Source organism: Salvia splendens, chromosome 22 (assembly GCF_004379255.2).
Source record: "Salvia splendens isolate huo1 chromosome 22, SspV2, whole genome shotgun sequence".
In the NCBI taxonomy this organism is placed as follows: Eukaryota; Viridiplantae; Streptophyta; class Magnoliopsida; order Lamiales; family Lamiaceae; genus Salvia; species Salvia splendens.
Window position 1 is genome coordinate 4298654 of NC_056053.1, and position 19120 is coordinate 4317773.

The 19120-nt window shown below is 39.4% G+C and overlaps 4 protein-coding genes across 6 annotated transcripts; 2 read left to right on the plus strand and 2 right to left on the minus strand.

Moving 5' to 3' along the window:
* The first annotated feature begins 231 nt into the window (after positions 1-231).
* LOC121786232 lies at positions 232-3445 on the plus strand. The gene is made up of 2 exons (XM_042184823.1): positions 232-865; positions 3105-3445. Exons 1-2 carry the CDS (start codon positions 590-592, stop codon positions 3231-3233), a joined length of 405 nt encoding a protein of 134 aa, XP_042040757.1. The 5' UTR covers positions 232-589; the 3' UTR covers positions 3234-3445.
* Positions 3446-6829: 3384 nt separating this feature from the next.
* LOC121786609 (serine/arginine repetitive matrix protein 1-like) lies at positions 6830-7558 on the minus strand. The gene has a single exon (XM_042185247.1). It carries the CDS (start codon positions 7556-7558, stop codon positions 6830-6832), a length of 729 nt encoding a protein of 242 aa, XP_042041181.1.
* Positions 7559-8893: 1335 nt separating this feature from the next.
* On the minus strand, positions 8894-11339 carry LOC121787964 (lipoyl synthase 2, mitochondrial-like). 2 transcript variants are annotated; one of them, XR_006047546.1, is made up of 5 exons: positions 10815-11339; positions 10255-10466; positions 9766-10145; positions 9094-9334; positions 8894-8970 (listed from the first exon to the last, which is right to left on the minus strand). XR_006047546.1 is itself a non-coding variant. In XM_042186814.1 (4 exons), the coding sequence occupies exons 1-4, from the start codon at positions 11264-11266 to the stop codon at positions 9227-9229; spliced, it is 1152 nt and encodes a 383-aa protein (XP_042042748.1). In that variant the 5' UTR covers positions 11267-11339; the 3' UTR covers positions 8894-9226. The 2 variants fall into 2 exon arrangements, 1 of the variants encoding a protein (XP_042042748.1); XM_042186814.1 differs by having other exon boundaries at positions 8894-9334.
* Positions 11340-13964: 2625 nt separating this feature from the next.
* On the plus strand, positions 13965-18963 carry LOC121785836 (secretory carrier-associated membrane protein 1-like). 2 transcript variants are annotated; one of them, XM_042184296.1, is made up of 14 exons: positions 13965-14340; positions 15095-15173; positions 15953-16009; positions 16169-16264; positions 16360-16422; positions 16788-16821; positions 16906-17028; positions 17153-17215; positions 17302-17395; positions 17773-17818; positions 17898-17965; positions 18185-18233; positions 18400-18465; positions 18558-18963. In XM_042184296.1, the coding sequence occupies exons 2-14, from the start codon at positions 15114-15116 to the stop codon at positions 18630-18632; spliced, it is 894 nt and encodes a 297-aa protein (XP_042040230.1). In that variant the 5' UTR covers positions 13965-14340; positions 15095-15113; the 3' UTR covers positions 18633-18963. The 2 variants fall into 2 exon arrangements, with proteins under 2 accessions (XP_042040230.1, XP_042040231.1); XM_042184297.1 differs by having other exon boundaries at positions 13965-14243.
* Positions 18964-19120: the final 157 nt, after the last annotated feature.

A 19120-nucleotide genomic window follows, 5' to 3' on the forward strand; every position in this document is an offset into this window, starting at 1 on the left:
AATTCTTTTACATAGAAAATACTATGGGACAAGTTATAAGCCCAAGAACCCAAATATTCATATTCATATTGATAGTATATTTTATTATTTTAGCATCTTTAAAAAATGTCTCATTTTATATTTTATACAGTAACAATTACTAGTAGAATTTTAACAGATGGAGTAAAATTATAAAGATTATAAATCCAAGTAAATAAACAAACAAATGGTGTTGTCTTCCACCACCTTGGTTTCCGTCAACAGAGCTGCAGAGTGAAGAAAAGGCCGAACCCCTTAGGAATTTAGTGGATTTTTCAATTAGCATCGAAATTTGAAGCTCACCACCACCATTTTTCCCTCTCTACTCCCTTTGAATCCCAAATGCATTTATGTGCTAAATGCTAATTCTTATCCATTAACCAACGCAATATTAAAACTGGGTCTTTTCTGTTTCTTGTCTCCTACCATTCAAGAAACTCAAATGCCCCATTTTTCCATCGTTGAATCGATACAAAACCAAAACCCCAAGAATAAAAATCCAATCTTGGCAATGTGGGTCGTGTGCTTTCTTTCTTAAATTTTCTGGGTTTTGAGGGATAGTTTTTCTGCAATGGGGAGGCCGAGCTTTGGTGAAGTGGCGGCGCCGGCGCCAACGGCGGCGGTGAGCGGCGGAGTGGAGAGGGGGGATCAGTGGAGGAGCTTTGACAACTCTGTGAATGCGGTGTCGTTTGGGTTCGTTGCCACTGCTATTCTCATCTCCATGTTTCTTGTGATGGCTATTTTTGAGAGGTTTCTCCGCCCAAGATCGCCGGACGCCGCCGCGGGCGGCGGCGGAGACCTTGATGGAGGTGTAAATTTGAGAAAGATGGACTATCCTTCTCCAAAGGTACAATCTTTTTCTACCTTGTTCATGGAAAATAGATTTCTTGAAATTGTCTGTTTTTTTACTTTTATTTTATGAGTAATCCCAACCAAGTATAGGATGAGTTCAAGAAATCACTGTTACTTAATTCTTAATTTGACGACTTTTTTCCATTTTTTGATGAAAGTTTAATTCATTCATTAATCAAGTACTCCTTGGCATTGGTATTGATTTTAATTTTTTAATTTATTTCGGTGCAATAGCTCATAAAAAAATCGGCTCTTTCCCTCCTAAGAATCAAGAAATAATCAGTTGAATGCGCAGAAATCAACTCCTTTTGGAAAGTGGTGGCAGTTATTTACTTTTCTATTTCAAGTTGTTGTTGCTAACAAATTATCAAAGTTGAAGTAATCAGTTGTTGTTTACTTTCACAAATAGTGATTTATTCTCGAGTAATTAGGTGCTTTATTGTAGAATGTTAAAGTTAGAAAGATTTCACCTTTATATAAGGGATTTTGTTGTGAAGATCAAAACCAAAGTTAGACAAGATTGTTACAATCAGGGCCCTTTTTTACGCTCCATTAGAATAAAAAAGCCATATAAATCGCATTCAAATTGGACTATTCAGGTTGGCTTGCAAATTAAGTTATTAGGGTGTCCACTATAAGTTGGACACGCCCAATAGCCCCGCCCCAGTTTTTGTCCATAGCCCCAATTTTGTTGTCCATAGCCCCAAAATTCTATTTCCGCCACTATAGTGGACAACTCCAATAGCCCCCAAATTTTATAATCAATTTTCATTTTTAAATATTTTTTAGTTGTATTTTGTAGAGAGTGTTTTTGTCGGGTGATTCGTCGTCTCCTCGGTGCATTTTGTAGAGAGTGTTTTTGTAGAAAGTGGGTGTATGGATTTTGTGAAAATGGGAGTGGGGGAGGAGGGAGAGTGGTATTTGGTATTTATATAGAGGAAAAAAAGAAAAAAAAAATTTCAAAAAATCCGGCTATAGCCGCGGCGGATATCCGCCACTATAATAGCCGTGGCTATAGCCGCGCCTATACACACACCGCCGCGTCCTCGCCCCACTCGCGGCGAAGCCTCGTCCGCCGCCCTCCCCCCCACCAGCCGCGTCCACCCTCGCGGCGGACACCCTCCCCACTATAATAGCCGCGCCTACCGCCCCCCACCGCCCCCCTTCGCGCCTTCCGCCGCGTCCACTCCATAGTGGACGCTCTTAGTATCAAACTTTATTTGATATGGTTTTACAAATATATATTATACATTGAGGACTTTTAGAGCTACGGAGTTTTCAACTTTACAGCATATTTGATAGGACTTTTGAGGTTAATTATCATCACACCCACTGCAATGATCCTCACTTGAAGAAAAACTCTCTTGTATGATGGCATATGATGGGCTTTTCTTTATGTGGAAAAACATGATTGTCTCGAAAAATTTGAGCTTTAGGCACATCATGTCATATCACTCTATCTGTGAAATTTGGTTGTGAGTGTGCCATTTTCTTGAGCATATCTCTCTGAGTCGACCTGCGTCAAATGCTTATGAAGCCATGATAGTTCGAAAAATGCATTAACGTTGTTGTGATCGTTATCTTGTTTTAAAGATTCGATTTTTATACTTTGGATTTTGTTTGAATTGTACAATTGTGAAGTGAAACTCTGTATAGCACAAGCATGAGACATTTAGTACATATATATGGTATCTGCTTTTCATGGTTTTTGGTTGAATTGATTCATGATCATGGGACCCTTGTTTGTTACTAGCATGTGGTTTTTGTCTAAGAACAATTCTTAGCTTAAAAAAAATCATATCTTTAGCTTTTGGATTCCTTCAATTATCAGAATCTTGATCACCACATTCATAACCTTTTACACTAATAGAGCCACATAAGTTCTAGGGGAAGATTATAAGGTTTAGCAACCGTGGGAAGTGACAACCCGACAAAGAGAAGGGAGAAACTTGGGCTCGTGACCTACTCCGTTAGTTGTCTCCTATATGTTGAGCAAGTTATGAATGATGTGCATCCCATTGTGCTTGATGTTCGACTCATTGCTTCTTTGTGCTGCAAATTTGCTATCAATCGTGTGTGTTCGTTGTTCTTAGCATCGTTCCTGGCTTGAAATGAATTGCCTCTAGTTTTGCTTGTAGTTTTCTCATTGTGCATATGATTTATCATTGAGAGTTGAAATGTGGCTACTTTGTTACCTAAATCTACTTGTTTGAATGATGAATTTGAATGTGCAGATGACTGTATATTTAAAGGGAGTGTCAGTGTTGATGCCAGGTGAAAGGATGCCTACTTTCATCGCTCACCCGGCACCTGCCCCATGCCCTCCCGAACGCATCTCTCTGCCCGCTTATACGTCGTTGTAGAAGGCTGACCTAGGGATTTGTGATGAATAATTAAGTGAAAGAAGTGTTTTTTGAGGATTTGATAGCATAGGTTATGGATGTTCTTGTTTATTGTATAGTTTGTATCTCGAGTTGAATCATCCTAGAAATGGTTTCACTTTTTTTTGGGTGCTTTATTATATCAATCATATACTCATATGCTTGAAAGTGAACAAGCACATGAGAATTTATGATTTCTCAGATTTTACGATACCAATAACAAAAAATACTAGGAAATTAATTATGAAAATTGGAGGATTTGATCAGAATAAACCGTTACTGCATCTGCAGTTATATATGTGTTCTTAAATCTGGCATGTTGTATGATGCTTTGTGATCTGGGCCTAAATTTTCGTATTGAACAATATTATAGCATAGTTAAGATTGGAAAGAATAAGATTCCAATGATTTTGTCCAAAAATTCACAAACCTCAATGCAGATAGATACAATCACAAGACATTTTTTACTGCTTCCACAGTATATTTTCCTTTGGTCAACAATTCTTGTCTTTTCCCTTTTGTTTGGTCTAAAAGAAGCAAAAAAAGCAGTTGGGCTTCGATATCTTTTTCTGATTTTACTTTGGCTTATTTCGATTCTCTTACTCTTTTTGTGAATTCATATGACATTTTACTTTGGTTGATTTCATATACCCTTTTAGGTTACATAAAGTATGAAATATATTATCTTTGTTCATGAAAAATAGATCATATTTGTCATTTATTGTTGTCCACAAAAAATAGATCAACTTTCAAAAAGGACCTCACATTTGCTACCTAACACAATTAAACATTACTAATAATACAGACCCCACATTTCACAATACTACTCCACATTTAAACTCATGCTGTTCATAATGTGGTCTATTTTTCTTGAATGGAGGGAGTATCATTTAATTATAAAAATAAAATTATATTTCCTCTGTCTAGATTAGAGTTCCATTTTTCTATTTCATTCCGTGTGAAAATATGAGTCCCGATTCATTTTTAATTATAAATGGTAAGAGCATCACAAACGCCGCGGGCCAGACCGCACCTGGATCCCGGCCCGCGGCCTGGCGCGATGGAGGGAGCATTTTTCCGGCCTGGGCCACGCCCGGTGACACAGTCACGTCCCGGGGTTCGGCCTTGCTCGGCAATGGAGCTTCCGAGGCCGTGACCCGTTGCGTCCTGGCCCGCGTTGGAGGGGGTTCAGGCCGGTCCTGGGCCCCATTTTTTTGATTTTTTTTGCATTTGGAAGGGGAAGAAGAGGGAGAGGGTGAGGGGCGACGTAGCTCCCCCTTTGACTTTCTAATTTTTAATTTTTTTTATGTTGTCATTTTTAATTTTTTTAGTTTATAATTTATTATTTTTGAATTACAAATGAATTTAATTGTTCAATGTTTTCAATTTTTACAAGTAAAATAGGTTGAAGTTGTGAATAGTGCAATTTAATAGTTGTGGCATGGGATGAGGCCTGCAGGGTTAGAGCATCCCCAACGTTTGGGGTCGGGCCGCAATGAGCGAGTCCCGGCCCGGGCCTTGCGTTAAACGTCGATGAGTTGTGGCCTAGGACCGTCCCGAGGACGCAGTGGCGTCCCGGGGCCGCGCCCGCGGTCCGGCCCGGCTCAGGGTTAACGACGCCTGTGCCGCAATGAGCGAGTCCTGGCCCGGCGTTAGATGTCTTTGGGTCGGGCCGCAAGTCTTCTCGATTTTATTTTTTATTTTTGTAATTTTATTTGCTTATTTATACACTTGTTGTGCTCCATTCTACCACTCTTCCACACAAACTCAATTTCATTCCTTTTGTATTCCAATATTTCCGGCTTCTATGGATTGGTTTAACAGCGACCAACGACAGATGGACTCGTCAACACCAACAACTGGCACGTGCCGCCAACGCCCGACCCAAATGCAACGCCTAGTCCGAAGTTGCCTACCAACATGGAAATAACATCGTCAGTTAGCACTAATGAGTACGACATCAGTGATATCCCGCTGAAGGGAGAGGCAAGGGCAAGGTTGTGGATGATGAGGGGCCGAAGAAGTATAGTCTGCAGGAGACAATGTGGCTGGCCAAGAACTTCGTCGACGTCTCCGAGGACGCTATCATCGACAACCAGCAGAGTGAAAAAGTGTTCTGGCAGCGGATTGCAGAGAAGTACAACGTTGGTCGACCTAGAGGGTCGTTCGAGCGTAGCTACGTGAAGCTACGCAAGCATTGGGGTCGGGTCCAGAAGGAGATGAACAAGTGGAATGGTAAGTGGGCCAACGTAGTCCGGATGTGGCCGAGTGGGCACAGAGAGATGGACCTTGTGGAGAAGGCCAAGGCGGATTTCTTTTCTGACGGGAAGAAACACTTCAAGTACTTCAACGTTTGGAAGCTTGTCGAGAAGAACCCGAAGTACACTGGTGGGGCAGAACCGGCGGCACCGAAGAGAACCAAAGTTTCTGCCGCCGGACACTACTCTTCGAGCGAAGGAGGTCCGCCAATCGACCTTAACGTGACAGACGACGACATCTTCCTCTCATTCCCTAGTACGCAAAGTCGTCCGATGGGCACAAAGGCGGCAAAGAGGAAAGCGAAGGGGAAGGCAAGTGCGAGCTACTCCGTTATGCCGCCGCCGCCGCCCAATCCTTCCCTGGATAAGATATTCGACTCTATGTCGGATATGAGTATTACGTTGCGGATGGGCCAGCAGACGGATTTGACATCGAGGGATACCTCGATAATGTCAGAGTTCGAGCTCGAGTTGCACCATGAGATGATCGGATACCTTCGCCCACAAATGAAGAAGAAGTAGTTTTTAAAATTTTTAGGATTTGTAATTTTCTTTTTCTAGGATTTGTAATTTTCTTTTTTTCGACTGAACAATGAATTTTCCCGGTTTTAATTCTTCAACGTATTCTATTTTACCAGTAAAATAGGTTGGAGTTGTGAATATTGCAATTTAATAGTTGTGGCCCGGGTTGGGGCCTGCAGGGTTAGAGGAGTTGTGGCCTGAGACTCAAATTTAGTGGAATGATGCGTGGAGGGGATTTCGGACCTGAATTTGGGATGGGGTTGGGGATGCTCTTAAAGGAGTTGTGGCATGTGACTCAAATTTAAAAGAATGATAACGTGGATGAGACTTGAGGCCTGAATCCTGGCCGGGGTTGTGGATGCTCTAATAGGCCTTACATTCACTAATTCATTTCACTAACATTTTATTTAAAACTAATATTTCATCTACCCGTCATTAGGAGTCTCATTTCTATGAAAGGTTAAGAAAAATGAGAAGAAAAAAATTGCGAACAGAGTAAGTATATACAACTGAAACTCATACTTTTATTAATTTTTTCTCATCCACTCTTTTTAACATTTCTTAATTATTTCTTAATTTCTTAGGATTGGTATTAGAAAAGATTAGAATTTTGATGATGGGTGAAGAGGATATCACTTGTGTGATGTATCATAAAAATATAAACTACACTCAATAATCACTTTTCCTGAATGTTAAACCAAAATTTACAATATTAAGATATTTCAAACTTTTGTTTACAAAAGTTTAAAAAAACGACGTCATTTCAGAAGTCATAAAACTATGGATTAAAAAATTCCATCATAAAAAGATAAAGCATTCCAATGAAACAACAGGATTTTCAAGCGTCTCAGCTTCCCCCTCCGCCGCCAGAGTCTTCTCCTCACTCTCCTTCCGCGGCGGCGGAGGCGGCCCCACCTCCTTCTCTCTCACCGGAGACCTCCCATAACCCTCCTCAACATTCTTCCCGTTCAAATTCTCATTCCCATTACCATTTCCCTCTGCCACCTTACGGGGCGGCGCCGCCACCGTCCGCCCCCGCACCGCCCTCACCGGCGCCACCGGACCCCTCTTCTCCGGCGGCGGAGGCGCCGCCACTCTCCTCCCCACCACCCTCTCCCTCCTCCCTCTCCCCCCGCCGGTCGCCCTCCGCTTCCTCGGCGGCGGCCGCTGATCAACCACGCCGTCTTCGTCTCCGGCCGCCGCCGCCGACAGGCTCTCGCTGTAGTTCCCAATCTCCGACAACTCGGTGATCTCCGACGCCGTGTCTCCGGCGTCATTTCCCGGCGCGTCGCGGCTCCCGGCTGTTGCCGCCGCCTGCCGGAATTCCGCCGGCGATTCTTGATTTTCCGGCGATCTCGGTTTGAGCTTCTCGCCGTCGGATTTCAGAGCAACGGGCGTCTCTAGCAGCACCTCCTTCACCGTTTCGACTTCGAGAATCGCCCTCGGAGTCATCGGCGGCTCTCCGTCCATGGAGCGGCGGTTCTCCGCCTCTCGATTGCGGCTGCCGGCGCTGAGACAGCAGCCCATTTAGGTCTAGAGGGGGAATGTTCTAGAAACACCTCCAAAAAAAAAAAGAAGAAGCCAAGTTTGAAATTGAGAAGAGAGGTGATGAATGAGAGACAGAGATTAGTGTGCTAAAAAGCAGAGAGTGGTGTGTGTGTGTGTGTGTTCCCGCGTGCTTATGTTCTAATAATATTGAGCTCTTTCACCTTTTTCACGAAATTGCATGTTCTATGTAGCCCACATCCCACCATCATTTATACACACTAATTATTTGGGTGTTGTAAATGAATAGATATGTATTAGCATAACATAATGGGAGGTCAAAGTTGATTTATTAGTAGCTGATTTATTTCTTAATAAGTGGAGAAGTGATTTATGTAGTTACTTACTATAAGTCGAAGTTGCTTTATTGCATAATTGATGAAGATGCTTACTAATATTGGTGCTTGGATTTAAGATTATGAAAAGTCAAAGTTGGTTGATTAGCTTTTGATGTAGTATTAGTAAATGATTAATGGGCTATTTAATTGTGCATTATTTGAGATTTGAATTAGAATAGGGGATTCAATTAATGATTTAGAGGTAAGAATCGGTTCATTAATGGTAAATTGGTAATAGCGTTGACATGTCTAGAACTTTACGTTTCAATTTTTAAGAATCAGCATGTAATAATATGAATTTGGATTTTGGTCCTAATTTTTTCCACTGAGATTAAATATTTCTAGTCGAATCGTATGCAAAATATTGTTGGTTGTGTAAGATTTTACATTTCATGTCTCTAGTGTTATCTATCGTATGAAAAAAAAAATGTTCATTGTGCTGCTACGATTTTATATTTCGCATTTTTTATAATAACATTTTCTGTAATGTAAAAAAACAACCTGGCCTTCATGTCCACACGCATTTATACTTACATCGAAAGGAATGTGATCAAATGCAAACTCTAAATATTCTACAAACTTCAAACTATGACATGGACCGTTAGAAAATATCAACAGATGATAAAATAATAACAAAAATATCAACACAATGTCAACGGTTGATACTATCTTGAAATTGTGTTGACATCAAATCTTGAAATTATGTTGACATCAAATCTTAAAATTTTAGACTTTGTTGACATTGTATTAATACTGTGTTGAAAAGTTTGGAGTTTGCATATCACTTTGAATTTTATCACTAATTCTTAATACAAATCTAAAGATACTTCATTTGATGATTTGAATGCTCAAAAGTCAAAAATAGCTTCCACGAATAAATAATTGAAAAATAAACAACACTACATTTTGGAAGAAAATATTTTTGAACCCAAAAATGTTCATATCGAGACAAGAAATGCAGTTAATCTAAGAATGTGAATATTTAAGTAAACGAGACAGCAGTTATTCTTGCAATATCGTTCCTTGCATCATCATCGCAAGGCCAAATCATGGATTCTGCAAATTTGCTAATTTAAATCAAAAAAGGAAAAAGAAAAATGGATATACAAAAGCTACAAAGAACAAACATTCCATTTGTTAGTATGAAAAGCTCGCAGAAACTGCAGCTGAACATCCAACCTGATTAAAGGATGAAACGGAGCTGAAAGAAGTGGCTGAGGCCAGGAAGATCTCTCCCAAACAGTAAAACGCATCGAGATCGTGAAACTGAGCCAAGAGTTTTTTCAAGAACGATCATCAGATATGTCCAGCGCTAGTTAGAAGAGGCTGCTCGGTCAGATTCTATCATGGATTTGATATAGAATTCGCCTGCCTTGTACGAGGACCTAACCATGGGCCCAGAAGCCACGTATCGGAATCCCTGCCACAACCAACAAATATTAATGTATGATCACAATGCAGTAGTAGTATTCAAGGGCTTCTATCTTATATCAGCAAATTCTAGTACGATTTCCGATTCTTGTAAATTAGTCCCATAGGTAGTGCAGGATTCTAAATCAGACAATGGTTATATAAACAATTTGTTTCGAGTAACTGAATAGAGTCATGCAGGAGCATTCAAATATACGGCTACCTAGGACAAGGGATCGAAGGAAATCACCACCCCAGAAAGGCGGGGATCAACAATAAGGTCGATTTTAGTACTTCTCATTCCTAATTAACACAATTCTATCACAAACAAATATAAGGTGGATATTAATCAAAGAAGAGGAGCTGAAGTAGCATGTAAGCATTCAAGGAGCCATAAGGAAACGAAGCAATTTGGATGATAATTAGAGATAAGTAACAAACCATTTCCATGCCCACAAGCCTATACTTCTCAAAAGCCTCCGGGGTTATATAGTCTGATACAGGCATGTGTCGCTTTGATGGTCTCATGTACTGACCGAATGTCATGACATCGACACCAGCTGCCCTCACTTTTTCCATGGTTTTCACTACTTGGTCAGGTGTTTCTCCGCACCCTAACATTACAGAAGTTTTCGTGAGTGTCCCCTGTGGAGCATACTCTTTTGCCTTCACCAGAACATCCAGAGATTGCTTAAAGTTTGCACGGTGATCACGAACTGCACTCTGGAGCTCCTCCACAGTTTCAATGTTATGTGCAAAAACATCCAATCCGGAAGTGGCGACTTTCTCTACACAGACCTCATCTCCTCGGAAATCAGGAACTACAGTTTAAGAGCAATGCATTCAACTATCACGATCCGATGTTGTAACACTATTGTTTCAACAAAATTTAATCAACTGCATCAAACTCTATGAATATCTAAATATTACCCAAGGCTTCTATAAGCATTGATGGCTTCAGAATCTTCAACTTTTGCACTGTCTCCGCAAAATGACCGCTTCCTTGATCAGGCAAATCATCCCGGTCGACACTAGTAATCACGACATACTCCAAACCCCACGAAGCTATCGCCTCGGCCACATTTTGGGGCTCATTAGGGTCAGGAGGAGGCGGAGTGCGCGATGTCTTTACATTGCAAAATCTGAAGACACACCAGCAAGCCAACTTAAGAAACACTCAAATTCTATTCAACACACAATACAAATGCTCTTAGTCATTACTTCCAGATTGATCTCTCTAAAATGAAACTTACACTATGCAATATATTTGGTCTGGATTAAAAAATCAAACAATCTACCAGAGATTCTAGACAGATACCGATATACTACTAACTTGAGTTGAATTAATTGATTTGTTAGAAAATGCTTGTCTCTTTTCTTTTAGTGTTCACACGGAAAGCAAACTCACAGCAACAATCAATACCAAACTAATAATTCATCCAAACCACACAAAAAAAAAAATCAAAAATCAATTGAAATTGAATCATCACCTGCATCCACGAGTACATGTGTCACCGAGAATCATAATCGTGGCAGTAGCAGTCCCCGTTTCGCCCCCAGACCAGCATTCCCCCAAATTAGGGCACTTCGCCTCCTCGCAAACAGTGTGCAATTTCAATTCCCTCAATTTCTTCTTAATGTGCGTGTACTTATCACCACCGGGGATCGATTCCTTCATCCATTTAGGCTTCGGCAGCGGCTTCTTCTTCGTGCCTACCTCCACCGAATAGCTGTTGTCGGATTGAAGCTTGATGAAGTCGCCCAGCGATGGCGATTCATCGTCGAGTCGGCGGCGCAGGCCATCGAGGGTGTGGGGGTAGTTTGGGAAAAAGGATTGCGGCGGAGATGGCGGAGGCGAGGTAGTGGAGAAAAATTGGGTGAATCGAGAGAGCGCGAATTTGGTGGATTTGGATTTGAGGGATCGAGTTGCGATGGAATTCATTCTGCTTCAACCTCCTCTCTCTTTTCCTGTTGGGTGGTTAATTTGGAAGATGACTGAGATAGCCTCTTTTTTTATTTTTCATTTTAGATTTTATTGTTTTAAGTAAATAAATGAATAAATATAAAGCTATTTACTACTACTAATATTTAAACTTTTCCACTCAAATTATATTCCTACCCAAATCAGATCACAGTTCATTTTTATTATTGTCTAATTTTATATTTTAACTCGTTATTTATAAAATTAAAATGAATAACTAAATTTTTTTTGAAATGCGTGTAACTAAATTTCTTCGATGAAATCTTGTTAGAGATGGTCATTAGTTTGATCTTCATGAAGAGAATCATGTATGCTAATGACAAATAACTTCTTATAATTGAGGTGGCGCACCTTAAGATGGGATGTCGACGGTGACTCCTGAACTAGAACCGGTGTCTTCTCTCGTCCAGTGAATTATATTGTCTTAATCATATTTTAGTAGAGTAAAATACTATTTTTGTCCTAAATATATGGCCGAAATACGAATTTGGTCCAGAACATTCACTTTTTGAAAATAAAGTCCTAAACAAATGAAATAGTCGTCGGATCGGTCATTTTTTGACGGATTCCGTTAAAAACTAACAGTCAACTGACAATTAACTAATTTTGACTAAATTAGACTATTATTCTATAATTAATTTTAAAAAAATAAGAAATTCACTTTATCTCTCTTCTCCTCTCTCATCCCATCTATATTCTCCTCTCGTCAGCCACAAATCATAGGATATCCGGCCACCAGCTCCAGCCTGACAGGAGGTCTTTCTTCTTTTGTTCTAAGCAAGTAATGGAATTCCAATTTAATGAAGGAGAATAGATTTATTCTGAATGAGGGAGTGACGCATAATGGTTGTGCGTCGTTATTAATGAAACGCACAATCCTTATGCGTCGTTCTTTAATGACGTACAAGGATTATGCGTCGGTTAACGACGCATGACCCTTATGCGTCGTTCTTTAACGACGCACAAGGGTTATGCGTCGTTCAGTCGGCTTTTAACCCCCTGCAGGCAGACGCAGCGCACAGAACACACTTTCATTTCCTCTCTCGGCGATTTTCGGTGTTTTCAGGCGATTTCCGGCGATTTCTCCATAAGATCCGGTAATTTGTTCATCAATTTAGCTACATTCATCATTATTCATGTTTATTGTGCTTTCATTTGTTAGTTTTACCCAATTTATACAAATTAGGGCTTGTAGGGAAAATGTCCATAATTGTCGTTGTTTTAAATGTTTTTGATGCAGAAATCATGCAAGTATTTGTGAGTTTGTATTGGAGTGGTAGAGTAGTTCAACTACCACATATGAGTATTGGTTATGAACCACCTTGTGCGAGGAGCTCCATCATATTAAATTCATGTGTTTCGTATGCTGAAATGGTAGCAATGATCTGTGATGCGATGAGAATAGATATGAACCAACACACAATTGAATTATTATGGAGACAATGTATAGTCTTTGCTTCCGGTATGAGTTATACATGTTCTGTGATTTGCAATGATGAAAGTGTAATGTTTATGTTCAACAATGCTCAAAATTCAAGTGGGTGTATTGAATTATTTGTTGAGTATTCACCGGTGAGGAGTGCAGAAATCCCACTAGTTGTTGATTATGGTATTGGATCATCTGCGAGGTTTGAACAAATGAGTTTTGACTGTGGTATTGGATCATCTGCGAGGGTGGACCAAATGAGCTTTGATCGTAGTATGAATGAGCAGAGAGATGTTGTAGATGTTGTAGATGTTGCTGATGTTGGTGTTGGATTGAATGATGAGGTAGATGTTGCAGATGAGCTTGATGAGCCAAGGCCACTATCTGAGACAGAGCCAGACCCCGATCTCAGTGATGGTGATGGTGCTGATGATATTGGTGGTAGTTCTGATGATGAGATAGTACCATGTAAACCTGTTATGCAAGGTGAACAACCACTTCCGGAATACAATCCTAGTGGGTTTAGATTCTTTCGTGAATTACCAAGTCGTCCTTCTGGAGTATCGGATAATGTGGGTGGTAATGAACACAGCCTTTTGTATTGGAATGAGAATGAGCCGCATCGGATTGTGTTGGGAACAAAATTTGATTCCAAGCTACACGTGAAGACTGCTATAACTATGTGGAGTTTGTGGAATGAAAAACAGTTTAAGGTTGTCGAGAGCAAATTAAGAAGGTGGCATGTTGTATGCAAATTTCCAGCAGGAACGACAGTAACAGGGGCAGACATCATCAGCACCACCGACGCTGAAAAGGCGAGGGAATGTAAGTGGGATGTTTCAGTTACACAAAGGTCGTATGACGATATGTGGGAAGTTAGGAAGTGGAAGGATCGACATACTTGTGTAGGCCATCGTGCTAATAGAGATCATGCTAACTTTTTCATCTCCAATGATAGCTCTGTTGAATCAGCGACGATTTCATTTGTTTAGGACTTGATTTTCAAAAAGTTAATGTTCTGGACCAAATTCGTATTTCGGTAGTAATTTACTCTATTTTAGTACTTAATAAAATCATGTGTTTGCGGTGGGGTTCCGTGTCCTGTAGCGTAACCACAACGAGATAGGACCACATCTCGTCCTTTTGGTTTTGTACCATGCTTGTTGTGCCCAACTCTCCCGCAATGAAGCGTATCAAACGGCAATGTCACGCGATCTGATCCCTCCCAAATAAGACAGTGATAACTATGTTATTAAGCAATTTTATCCAACTTACATAAATGCCGCTCACCAATCTATCGTTTCCTCCATGACGTGTCTTTTTGTTTGTAGGAGAAACCCCCCTCCAACCTCCAATGTCCCAAGTCGTGCAGGACCTAATGCAGCTAATACAGACGGAATTTCCACGTAGATCAAAAGACGAGTAGCATAGAACACACACCTTACCCTGCAAATCAGGGAGTAAGGATCGTGGAACAATCATTGGATAAACGGCTCGAAGGTGAAGATGTAGGTACAATGAGCTCCTCGAATGCTCTGCTTGTCTATCCGGCTCTTCCACCGGGGAAGCCGTCCGTGCGAGAAGGTGTTCTCTCTCCACACCCCTAAATGTCAGTCATTTTTGCCATGTCCAATTTTGGCTGAAATTGAGTCGAGGAATGCTAACCCTAACTAATTATTGGATTGTGATAGTTCATTTGGTTGTATAATACTTCTGTTTGAGAACTTTTTGATTGTTTGTGCAAAGTTCATTTTTTTTCTTGCAATGCCTCTATTTCTAGCAATACATGGTTCTATCTTTCTAGCAATTTTAAACAATTACTACTATCCTTTTAAATGTCTAGCAATAATATTCGGGCTATTTGGCGCAAATAGCATCAACACAGCGTGCTCGTCGCTAGTCTTAAGCATGGACCGGCGTGAACGAACATTGCTATTTGCTAGTCATTGAGCACGCTGTAATCACGTGCAAGTACAGTATGAGCACAAGTTTCATTGTCCAATCAAAGTTATTTTAATTTTTTTTAATATTTCAAAATCAGTGTTTAATTATCAAAATTAGATCGCCCCTAAATAGTTACATGCGCGACGCAATAAAATCCCTGTATCCACGGCATCTCCATGCATTAATATTTACTGTTTTTATAAAACAAATATGAATGTTATAAATAAATTTCTTCACCCATATAATAAATTTTCGCGGCATAAGTCCAGCTCCGAATCTCCTTCGCACGCATTTTCCCCAAAAATGATCAGAAATCCGGAATCACCATTTTTTGTGTGCATTCTTCAGATCTGCTTGCATTCGTGAAAATCCTGCTTTTTCATACATACATTTACACATACATCAAAATTGAGGTGCAGAGAGAGATAGACGGTTGCGATGGCTGGTCGTCGACACGATTCCAACCCGTTCGATGATGAAGAAATGAATCCTTTCGCGGTAATTCACATTTGCTTCAATGTTGTTGATTCCTTTCCATGCATTGTTTGTTATTTGCACAATTGATGGAATGTGATCTCTAATGCGATGAGATGAGATTGGATTGGAAATCGAATCATGCAAAGTGTCGGCGATTGTTTGCCGCCAATAATGTGAGATTATTTTTTTATTGTTGTGTAGTAATTTATTGCCAGAGCGTGGTCTCCTCAAGCAGTTAGGATGATAAGGGCGAAATGCGAGGGTGAAGAAGAAACATTTGCGTGTTTCACATAAATTTTATGTTTTCCGCAGTTTGCGCTGCATAATTCATCAATGCACGGGTCTGTCTTAGCTATGAATTGTCAGAAAACAATGGAAATGAAGATAGCACCTGGTGGAAAACTTAGTGGATATATATGGTTTTCGCAATCGTAGCATAGGACTATAGGAGATTTTAGCATATTAGAACTCCACTTATTTTCTTAGTGGAGATAAGGTCTCCATTTGCTTACATTAGAATCATGAATTTAAACTTAATTATTTATAAGTTGATTTGTTTGAGTAAAACTTTTATCGTATCAACTAGCTTGATTTTGAGAAAGTTGAACTATCAGTTTTCACCTAGTGTGAGATGAATCTGTGAAATGTAGCGTAGGATATAATGTTGAATTTCAGGTCATATTTGAAATCGAACTGATGACAACTCTGTTGAAAATTTTGTTTTCCTTCACTCCATTGTTTTAATTATTTTATACTCCATGTTCTTTTTTTTTCTTATGGATTTGAGCTTCTGGTTATAGGACCAAGATCATGAGAGGGGTCAATCAAATTATGGTGGGGGCGCATTTTTCATGCCAGTAAGCTCTCTTTTGGAACTTTGTAGTTTTTCTACTATATTTTTGCTTTTCTCCGTTTCTTCTTACCAGGCAGGCAGGAATTTGCTTATAACTTACTGTTGTTGTTACACTATTTTTGTTTCTTTTGCTAACATAGAATTTTCTCTCTGAGATTATCAGAACTCATCTGCAAACTCAAAGCTTGCACCTCTTCCTCATGAACCTGCTGACTACGATCGTGGGGCTACAGTTGATATTCCTCTTGGTGGTTCAATGGTATACCAATATATTTGATATCTGTTAAACTTTTTAAAGAATTTATGAGGAGGTGTTGATGGAGGCTTTCTTTTCCCTTCTGTAAACCTCTGTAGGATTTAAAAAGGAGAGAACAGGAACTTCAAGCTAGAGAGGCTGAATTGAAGAAAAAGGAACAGGTGAACTCTACTAAAGTTGTTACCTCTCAGTTTAATTCAAGTTGATATTGTGAATGCCCATCTTTGCTTACATCCACCACACTTTAGTTTTACAGAAGATGAAACTGCTTTTAAATATCTTGTGCCTTTTGGTATTTGAGATATATTGACCTTCCTAATATCTCCTTGTTGAATATTTACATCCTGCATATATAGAACCATGTAAATCAGAAGCCCCCTTTTCGATATTCGTTTTTCTATGTTTGTCCTTTATAGTTGACTTGCCGAGATTTACATTGTCAGCTGAATCTCGGTAATTGCATCCTTGTCATCTCACTCATATTCTTCCTAATGTTAACCGATTCACTATGTGGTGTTCTGTGTAGGAGCTGAAAAGAAGGGAGGATGCCATCTCACGAGGTGATTTTGTGCCTTCATGCAATCTATACCTTATCATCATTCTATTATGCAAAAATTGATTGTATTCTTCTACATATTTTTCAGCTGGAATTGTCATTGAGGAAACAAATTGGCCAGCCATTTTCCCCATAATTCACCATGACATTGCAAATGAAATCCCAGTCCATCTACAAAGGTTGCAATATGTTGCATTCACCACATTTTTGGGTACGGAAAATTTCAATTTCCTTAAAGATTAAACATCAGGGGCTCATATTATTTGTTAACCAGTGTGGGGTGGTTGACAATTTACTTTTTAATCATTGCTTAATACACTACAATTGGGTTGCAGGTATAATAATATGTCTCTTGTGGAATGTTGTAGCCATCACCTTAGCTTGGGCCAATGGGGGAGGTTGGTGGAAATTGTACTCTTTCTGCCTTCTTGAGTTATATGGTTTTTAAAAGAAGTTACAGGTTTCTGACTTTTCATGCATGTAGGTCCAAGCATTTTGTTTCTTGCTATCATATATTTCCTAGCCGGCGTCCCGGGCTCCTATGTGTTATGGTATCGTCCTCTTTATCATGCGATGAGGTACCTAAAAGAGCTCTCTTCTCAACTGATTTCCTTCTACATTCAATTTTTCCTTTTGTATCTGTCACTTGGTCGAAAGTTTCTTATAAAGAAAATCTTTTTGATAGTTTAGTAATTAGTCTGTGATATAGTATTAAATTTGGGCCTATTTTTCTTTATCTACTTTATTGAGAAATGCATAGTTATTGGTATCATAACTGATGTAGCCTAATTGCAGTACCTTTTACCTTCTTATCATTGGTCTTACTTTGCTGAACAAACTAATATAAGCGAAAACATCAGTATCGTGTTATCATTTGCACATTACACATTCTTCTTTGTGCATTCCTTTGGGAGTTTGCTGATTTAGCATTAGTAAAATACTTTGTATTTTCCAGGACAGATAGTGCTCTGAAATTCGGGTGGTTCTTATTAACTTATTCGGTGAGCTTATTACAATTTCCAATCGTGCTTAAAGTTTAAGGTGTTCAATAAATTTACTTCTACCATTCTGTTTGTGCAGTTGCATATTGGCTTCTGCGCATTTTCCTGCGTTGCTCCCCCAATAATTTTCGAAGGGAATTCCTTGACGTATGTTTTCTTCAACGGATATGTTCCTTCTGCAATTGCCTTTATATTTAGTTTTAACCACTAACAACAGCAGTAGAAAATATAAACTATGCACGAGGAAATAATATGACTCTAACAGTGCACTTTTTAAGAAACGTGAAAAGTGATAAGATTTGATCTCTTCCTTGACATTTTTGTTAGATTGTGGACTGATATTAGCCCAAATTTTTTTGTTGGCAGTGGAATCTTGCCTGCAATCGACCTTTTAACTGCAAATGCTCTGGTTGGGGTAAGGCAGTTGACATTATTTTCACTTTCCTCTGGTGTCCCTTAGAAGCACACTTCTACCACAAAAATAAACTCTAATAACTATGGAAGAAAGCACTGTTTTTGCTTAAGTAATTTTTGCTATAAAATGCAAATCAAAGATGTTAATTTAAGCATATTTTGTGCAGATATTCTACTTCGTTGGATTTGGACTCTTCTGCATTGAGACATTGATCAGCATATGGGTGATTCAGGTAAGAAACTTGCTGATACATTCCGTTTAATATTATCGATTCTTGTCTGTATCTGAAAACTGTGCTCGTTCTTGTCGAAATCGTGTGCGCAGCAAGTTTATATGTACTTCAGAGGAACTGGAAAAGCTGCAGAAATGAGGAAGGAGGCTATGATGGCAGCATTGTAACACAAAAAATCAACATTTGAATTCTTCGACTCATTGGCTGTTTTGTTCTTGGTGCTTTAGCTTTGTAATAGATCAGAAATTGTACTCTTTTGGCTGCCATTTGATTTCATCATCAACAGATGTTGGTTTTTGATGCATTGAGAGGAATGCATTTCCTTTGCCATGTTTGGCATTTTTTGTTCTTTGTCAATGTTTTACACTTTTTAGACTAGGAGAGGTAGAATTAGAAATCGGTATCATGCAGTCGATATTTGATATATGTATAAATCTCAACTTCTAAGTAGTACACAAGTTTAGAAGGACGATTGTATAACATATCACAAGTTTAAGATATTATTGACCTGCTACATATCTCAATCTATATGTATCAGCACTTCTGCCATCAATACTACTACCTCCGTCCACATTTAAAATGATGTGTAGAGTTTGTATTGGTTTAAAACTTTCCATTTTTTTAGAATTAGTCTAATTTTTGTGGACGGTCCAAA

Coding starts and splice junctions, on each gene's coding strand:
- LOC121786609 (XM_042185247.1), bottom strand. CDS start 7,558: ATGGGCTGCTGTCTCAGCGCCGGCAGCCGCAATCGAGAGGCGGAGAAC.
- LOC121785836 (XM_042184296.1), top strand. CDS start 15,114: ATGGCTGGTCGTCGACACGATTCCAACCCGTTCGATGATGAAGAAATG. Junction 17,216..17,301: donor AGCTTGGGCCAATGGGGGAG/GTTGGTGGAAAT, acceptor TCATGCATGTAG/GTCCAAGCATTTTGTTTCTT. Junction 17,966..18,184: donor TTCGAAGGGAATTCCTTGAC/GTATGTTTTCTT, acceptor TTTTGTTGGCAG/TGGAATCTTGCCTGCAATCG.
- LOC121787964 (XM_042186814.1), bottom strand. CDS start 11,266: ATGAATTCCATCGCAACTCGATCCCTCAAATCCAAATCCACCAAATTC. Junction 10,467..10,814: donor ACATGTACTCGTGGATGCAG/GTGATGATTCAA, acceptor GTGTGTCTTCAG/ATTTTGCAATGTAAAGACAT. Junction 10,146..10,254: donor AATGCTTATAGAAGCCTTGG/GTAATATTTAGA, acceptor CTTAAACTGTAG/TTCCTGATTTCCGAGGAGAT.
- LOC121786232 (XM_042184823.1), top strand. CDS start 590: ATGGGGAGGCCGAGCTTTGGTGAAGTGGCGGCGCCGGCGCCAACGGCG. Junction 866..3,104: donor TGGACTATCCTTCTCCAAAG/GTACAATCTTTT, acceptor TTGAATGTGCAG/ATGACTGTATATTTAAAGGG.